The 8,108-nt window shown below is 40.2% G+C and overlaps 1 protein-coding gene across 1 annotated transcript in view; it reads left to right on the forward strand.

Moving 5' to 3' along the window:
- The window catches only part of THEM4 (thioesterase superfamily member 4), a 48,668-nt gene that overhangs the window by 26,061 nt on the left and 14,499 nt on the right, over positions 1 to 8,108 (forward strand). The window contains exons 3-4 of the mRNA XM_011973502.1: positions 4,148 to 4,307; positions 5,134 to 5,244. Coding sequence (XP_011828892.1) covers positions 4,148 to 4,307; positions 5,134 to 5,244 — 271 coding nt within the window. The remainder of the gene's footprint in view (positions 1 to 4,147; positions 4,308 to 5,133; positions 5,245 to 8,108) is intronic.

Raw genomic sequence — 8,108 nt, forward strand, 5'->3', positions numbered from 1 at the left:
TGCCTTTTTCTTTCTTCTTATGCCTCTAATACTTTCTTTTCCCTTCTCACCCTCAGTTGGTCTTGCTTCCTATCTCACTAAGAGGCAATAAAAGCAGTCAGAAGAGAACTTCCAGTCTCCCATTGCCTCACATATCCTCCTCCCTGCATCTGTGCCTGATGTTCTGCTTCCTCCTGCTATGAGTGAACCATCCACACTCTCACGGAGACCCAGCCTTCCATTTGTGTGCTGCATTCCATTTTCTTTGGCCTACTGAAGGACATCCATCTCTGCTAGATGTTTCTTGTCAGCATATAAATATGCCACAACTGCATTTCTCTCTTCCCAGTCTCTCTCTCTGTTTTGTTTTGTTTTTGTTTGTTTTGTTTTGTTGGTTTCGAGAATGAGTCTCCCTCTGTCACTCAGGCTGGAGTGCAGTGGCATGATCTCGGCTCACTGCAACCTCTGCCTCCTGGGTTCAAGTGATTCTCCCACTTCAGCGTCTCAAGTAGCTGGGATTACAGGTGCATACCACCACACCCGGCTTATTTTTGTATTTTTAGTACAGACAGGGTTTCACAATGTTGGCCTGGCTGGTCTCGAACTCCTGACCTCAAGTGATCTGCCCCACCTTGGCCTCCCAAAGTGCTGGGACTACAGGCATCAGCCACTGTGCCCAGCCTATCTTGAACCCACTCCCTCAAAACAGCTCTTGCCAAGGGTACCAGTGACCTTCATGTTGCTGAGTCCACTAACCTCTCAGCTTTTGACACAGCTGGTGACTCCTTTCTACTTGAACGTAATTTCCAGGACACCACATTCTCCACTTCACTGGTCCCTCCTTTTCAATTTTTTGTGCTCTTTCCTCCCCATTCTCAAACCCTTCATGTTAGGGTGCCCTCAAGTCTCAGTCCTTAGTACTCCTGTCTTCTCCACACTCCATTGGTAATCTCATGCAGTCTCTCAGCTTTAGAGACCATCCAAAAGTTGACAACTTCTTAATTAAATGATTGAAATTTAGTGCCTGGGTTTAAATTCTGGTTCCACAATTTAAAGCTGTGCAACTTTGAGCAAGGCACTTTACCTTTCTTTGCCTCAGTTTCCTCATGGTAGATACTTTAGTATTTGCTGAAGGAATTAATAAAACAAAAACAAAACTAATCAAGAAAAATTATAGAGTTCTTAAGATTCTTTGCAGAATCTCTGATATATCTCAAGGGAATAATTATTCTGTTTTATAAATGAAGAGGAAAAATGTGTAGTTTGTATTACTAATTCTCTTCCAGCTGTTAGCATATCACACAACTGACTGTCCTTACCCCAGCACAATCTGACTTCTACCCTAACAGCTCTACTGAAATGCCTTCGTTGAAGCTACCAGTGACTGAAGTGCCAAATTCAGTGTGCATTCTTCAGCACTTACTGTACTAGACCTCCCTGTCTTATTCTCATTGAAACATTTTCTGTTGGCTTTCATAAACCTTTCAGACCAATCTTCCCTCCTCCTTCTACTTGCTCCTTAAATGTCAATGTTTTCCAGGGTTCCATTCCTACATGGTTTTGCTCATTTCTTCATCCAACCCTCATTCGCTCTTGACTAAAATTTGACCCTCTCAGAATCAAGAGGAGTTTGAGGTCCTCTTTGCTACCCACACTTGTTTTCAAGCCATTACTTCCCCTCATCTTAGAAAGCCCTCTGGGCTGGGCACAGTGGCTCAACACTTTGGGAGGCCAAAGTGGCAGATCACTTGAGGCCAGGAGTTTGAGACCAGCCTGGGTGACAGAGCAAGATTCTGTCAAAAAAAAAAAAAAATCCCTCGTTTCTTTGAGTTTATACCATCTAAATTTGTCACCTCTTCCCCTCCTTGTTGCTGTCATCTGCCAACCTCTCCCTCAGTGTTTGAGTATTTCAGCAGTTGGTCCACTATCTACCCAACTCCATTCAGCATTCTCAGCAACTCGAGCATCCACACAGTGGCTCCTCAGTTTATGTGCTTCCTCATCACCCATGAACTTTTCTTATCCCCCAGCCCCAGGCACACACTCCCATGAACATCTTGAGCCTTATCTTCAGACAGTACACAGCCTCCAAATGCATACATTTAAACATCCTGTTTTCTGATGACAGCATTTTTCCTTTCAGCAGCTTACTTATTCAAAGGCCCCTCAGAAACAATTATTATTTCATTAAGACCTTCTGAGTTCATTGAATCCTTTACTTTCTCATGGTCCCATAGCCCTCATCTATCTGAACTTCTGTAGTCCACTTAACCTAGAAAAACCCCAGCCCTGGATGAATCCAACCATCTGCCATCTTTACTTTGAACAGGCTTTCATGTAGTTAAGCATTGCTAGAGAAAATCACACCATCTAGCAGATAAGTTTGGTGATTGTGATTTTTGTAGTTTCCTGTCTCCATTCTTATCCTCCTCAAAGCCCTTCCTCCACTCAACTGTTAGAATGATTCAAAATGCAAATCTCATTTTCAGTGTTATCCCATTTCTTAAAATACTATTGCCTTTCAGGCTTAAAAATGAACATGAAGCACCTAGGAATCTTGTTAAAATGCACGTTCTGCTTCAAAAGGTCAGAGGTAGAACCTGAGATTCTACATTTCCAACGAACTTCTTTCACCATCACAAAGGACAAATGCATCCTCTTGAGAGCAGTGGTTTTTGGTCTTTATTTTGAAATGACCTACATTTTAACTCAACCCAGACATTATTTTTCTCATTTTTATGAAATAAGCTCAAGGTCTGATAATCTAGACTAGAAATTTCAAACTCCTAAGTAAAAAAATTAGAAGCGCTTAACACCTATCTTATCCTGAAGTCCTGGAATGTCAGAGTTGGAAGAGATTTTTTTTTTTTGAGGCGGAGTCTCGCTCTATCGCCCAGGCTGGAGTGCAGTGGCGCGATCTCCACTCACTGCAAGCTCCGCCTCCCGGGTTCACGCCACTCTCCTGCCTCAGCCTCCCAAGTAGCTGGAACTACAGGCGCCCGCCACCACGCCCGGCTAATTTTTTGTATTTTTAGTAGAGACGGGGTTTCACCGTGTTAGCCAGGATGGTCTCAATCTCCTGACCTCATGATCCCCCCACCTCGGCCTCCCAAAGTGCTGGGATTACAGGCTTGAGCCACCGCGCCTGGCCGCACCATTTCTTGAGAGCAATGGCTTTCAATCTTTATTTTGAAGTGACCTATATTTTGACTCAGTCCAGTTCCCCCAACTTGCTCACAATTTTGTAAGTGAAAAAAAAATTGTCTAAACAAGTACACTGTTATTTACCCAGAGTATATGGTTCTGTTATCTAAGTGTTCTGTTTCTTTTTAAAGCCTGGTAAATGGCCGGGCACCGTGGCTCACGCCTATAATCCCAGCACTTTGGGAGGCCGAGGCAGGCAGATCCCTGAGTTCAGGAGTTCAAGACCAGCCAGACCAACATGGAGAAACCCCATCTCTACTAAAAATACAAAATTAGCCGGGTGTGGTGGTGGGCGCCTGTAATCCTAGCTACTCACGAGGCTAAGGCAGGAGAATCGCTTGAACCCGGGAGGCGGAGTTTGCAGTGAGCTGAGATCACACCTTTGCACTACAGCCTGGGCAATAAGAGCCAAACTCCGTCCAAAAAAGAAAAAAACCTGATTACAACCCACAGTCTGATTTCATGAACCCTAATGGTTCTAACTGCCAGTTTTGGGGGCTTAGAATCACAATCACATGAGTATTGGGCTGAACTGACCCTGTTGCTGATTCAAGCTAAACTCATGTCTGCCAGGGAAACCTCCTTTCTATTAACGTTTTTTATTTTCTGTAAATTGCATTTAAACCACAGTTCTTCCAAGAAGGGTTTCTGTCTTTACCGTACCATTTTATTCAGTATATTGTTTGCATTTATATACTGTATTCCTGATTGCCATGTGTGGGTACTTTGATTTGATTTCATGTCTGTTTGACTCTGTCCCCAGTTGGACTGTTAATTCCACAAGGGCAAAGATCCTATCTTCTGTTTCATTGAGACCCTCCCATTCCTTTTAATTTTGCACCCTGTGGACATTTGAGTCAATCATCCATTGACATGTGATTCTAGCAGGGTACAGGTGCTTGGCTCTGCCATGGCATTTCTCTCACCCTTGGTTCTCATTTGCCATCCACCTCATTTTCTATAGACCCAAAGCTTGTGAAAGAAGAACAAATGTCACAGACCCAGCTCTTCACCAGAAGCTTTGATGATGGCCTGGGCTTTGAATACGTGATGTTCTACAGTGACGTCGAGAAAAGGATGGTTTGCTTATTTCAAGGAGGCCCTTACCTGGAAGGACCACCTGGGTAAGAATGATAGCCTGAAAGTGTGGATCTAAAAAAATGTTATCTTACAGTGCCACCATGTGTCCTGTCCATGGACTACAATGAAGATTTTCAAATGGTCATGTAGATGTATATTTATTGACATGGAAAGATGTTTATAATACATTATTAAAGAACATCTTATCTATATTATTAATATTGATTAAATATTTAATATATTAAAGAGCATTATATTATAGGGCACAGGGCAACAGTATAGTTTGAGAGCATATCATTAATGTGTTAACAGTGGCTTGTCACTGACTAGGTGGGTAGTATTATGGGTCTTAAATTTTTTTTCTTTTTTTTCATATTTGCATTACCTAAATTTCTAAACAATGAGTATGTATACTTTGTTTTGTTTTGTGAGACAAGGTCTTGCTCTGTTGCCCAGGCTGAAGTGCAGTGGCATGATCATAGCTTACTGCAGCCTCGAACTCCTGGGCTCACGCGATCGTCCCACCTCAGCCTCCTGAGTAGCTGGGACTACAGGCACATGACACCACACTTGACTAATAATAAAAATATAATATAAATGTTCTAAATTATATTTTAGCTTTTTGCCTGCTTGTGATCTGGTTACTATTAAGTTCTGGTTTTATTACAAATACTTAAGACTATACTATTATGCTGTGAACAAAATAAAGTTGGGGACATAAATAGTGTTTGGCATTCAGTACGCTGAACATGGGCTAAGTGGACCTTTCATAAGTAAATTGTGTGAAGATGCTTGGATAATTTCTCTCTTTCAAGAGGCTCTCTATCTTCAGAACTTCTGAAAACATTTCTCCTCCACTCTTGTAACCAGATTCGTTCATGGAGGTGCCATTGCAACCATGATTGATAGTACTGTTGGTATGTGTGCACTGATGGCTGGGGGAGTCGTCATGACTGCCAATCTCAACATCAATTATAAAAGGTAAATTCATAGTAATTCTCTATTTATCCTTAGGTGTTGTTAAGTCAGGTTCCCAGTTGCAGATCTTGAGACCATAATTTGTGTCCAAGTGATTATTAAAGAAGTGCTCCCAGAGGAAACTAGCAAGGGAGTGGGAGAAGCAGGACAGGGAATATGAAGAAGTCAACCAAGGCTGAACTCTCAAAAGTCCAGCAAAGCATAGCTTTAGCTGGATCATACAAGGGAGCTCTAGAATGAAATTTATGCCTCAGAATTGTCTCTATCTCAGATGAGGGAGCTAGAGTCTTCATACTCTCACATGTATCGGTCATGGGATTGGGGCCATCCGAGGGACCATAAAGTTCCAAGTACTTCTAAGGGTCTCTGTGTTTGAGCAAAGCAGACTCTAGGGAAAATAACCAAAATAAGTGAAGAAAGGATCTAAGGGGCTCTGGGTGGAGCACCAACATCAACTACGTAACAAAATTAACTTTTTAAAAATTTAGCTGGGCCCAGCAGTGCACATCTGTAGTCCTAGCTTCTTGAGAGGATTGCTTGAGCCCAGGAGTTCGAGGCTACAGTGAGCTAGGATCATGCCACTGCACTCCAGGGTGGGCAACAAAACAAGACCCCAACTGTAAACACACACACACACACACACACACACACACACAACCCCCCAAGTCTTTTCAGTCCACAAACACAGGTGTCTTTCCATTTGTTTGTGTCTTTAATTTTTTTCATCAACGTTTTGTGGTTTTCAGTGTATAAGACTTTTGCTCTTTGGTTAAGTTTATTCGTAAGTATTTTATTCTTTGATATTTTAAATTTATTTTTATTATTATTATTTTTTGAGACAGAGTCTCACTCTGTTGCCCAGGCTGGAGTGCAGTGGCATGATCTCTGTTCATTGCAACATCCACTTCCCAGGTTCAAGCTATTCTCATGCCTCAGCCTCCCAAGTAGCTGGTATTACAGGCATGCACCACCACACCTGGCTAACTTTTTGTATTTTCAGTAGAGACAGTGTTTCACTTTGTTGACCAGGCTGATCTCAAACTCCTGGCCTCAAGTGCTCCGCCTGCCTTGGCCTTCCGAAGTGCTGGGATTACAGAAGTGAGTCACTGTACCTGGCCTTAATCATTTTCTTAATTGCCTTTTAGGATTAGTCATTGTTTGTGTATAGAAATGCAATTGATTTTTCTGTGTTGATTTTACATCTTGCAGCTTTGCTGAATTTGTTTATTCATTCTAACAGGTTTTTGTGGAATCTTTAGGATTTTCTATATACAAAGTCATGTCATCTTTGTACTTCTTCCTTTCCAGTTTGAATACCTTTGATTTCTTTTTCTTGCCTAATTGCTCTGGCCAGGACTTCTAGTACCATGTAGAATAGAAGTGGCAAAAGTGGGCATCCTTGTCTTGTTTCTGATCTTAAAGAAAAAGGTTTTAATCTTTTACCATTTAGCATGATGTTAGTTGTAGGGTTTTCATAAATAGCCTTTATTATGTTGAGAGAGTTTCTTTCTATTCCTAGTTGTGCCTTAGATTTTTAACGTTTAAACCCAGATTGTCATTGTACCTCCTTTTAATGATTTTAATAGCAGTTACATTGATTCTAGAGATTAATTTGGGGAAAGTTGACATATTTACAGATGGTCAATATTTTATATTATGACTATAAATTAGATTCTAGAAATCTGGGTTTTCTTAACATCATAAAAAATATATTAAAAATTAAGTTTTTAATATTTTTCCATATCCCATGTTTTCAAAAATATTTTTCCATGTTCAAATAAAGTTGAATAATGAAGTACAACATCCTTCCTAAAAAATAAATGTAAAAGGTTACTTTGAAAACAAGCTGAAACAAAGTATTTAGATTGCGGTTTATCTCAAAAAGTGTTTTTGTCTTAAGCACATACTCCACATACTCAAGTGCAAAATGGGGAACAGAACCTGCCAAACTCTATGCTTAGTGCTTGTCCCACCCAATAAACCATCCACAAAAGTCAGTTGCATTGCTGTTCATTTGTTCCCCACAATTGGAAAACATACTGAAAAGAAGTTTTACCTGAAGTCATATGGATAGAGAGCAATTTAGTCAGGATTAGAGCTCACATCTTATGACACCAAATCTGATACTTTTCACTACAACACACAGCTTCTATTGTCTTCTGTTAGTTGATGACTAAAGACCAGAATAAAGTATTGGATTTTATAAGTAGTTTAGAATTGAATATTTATCGGGCTCTGTTTTTTTGTATACAGTTATTTGGGTTCATAATAATAGTAATAATAACATGAAATTTAATATGATTACTTGATTCAGGATGCTACAGGTAACAACCTGGGATTATATTTTAATTGAAAATAATTTGCAGTGTCAAAAAAAAGAAAATAATTTGCAGTGTCAATTAATCATCAGATGCCTTAATCTACCTTACTTCCTTTAAGAAGCAAGATTATTCCTTAATGATTTCGAATAATTTCCAGCCCTCTGATCCAAATATCCCACTTGATTATTTCCTTGTGCCTAGCACATTAAGATAATAGACAAAGCAGGTCATAAATAGTGATGACTAGCTAGCTGAAAGGGTAAGTATCTCAGCATACCAATGACCCACTCATGACACATGAGTTGAGAAGCTCCTAATTCTATTTCTTCATGCAACATGGCAAACAAGAAATGCTAAAGGACATTCCTTCTTCAAAACAAGTAGATCCTGTACCAAATACACAAAGAAAGAAACTACCAAGGGTGACTATCAACAGAAACAAGATTTAGACCTCAGGGATCTAAGATATCATGATAATCAATACACAATATAAATGAATAAAGTATGAGATATTTAAAGAAATAAAAGATGAGGCTGGGCACGGTG

Source organism: Mandrillus leucophaeus, unplaced genomic scaffold, assembly GCF_000951045.1.
Source record: "Mandrillus leucophaeus isolate KB7577 unplaced genomic scaffold, Mleu.le_1.0 Scaffold139, whole genome shotgun sequence".
Classification (NCBI taxonomy): Eukaryota; Metazoa; Chordata; class Mammalia; order Primates; family Cercopithecidae; genus Mandrillus; species Mandrillus leucophaeus.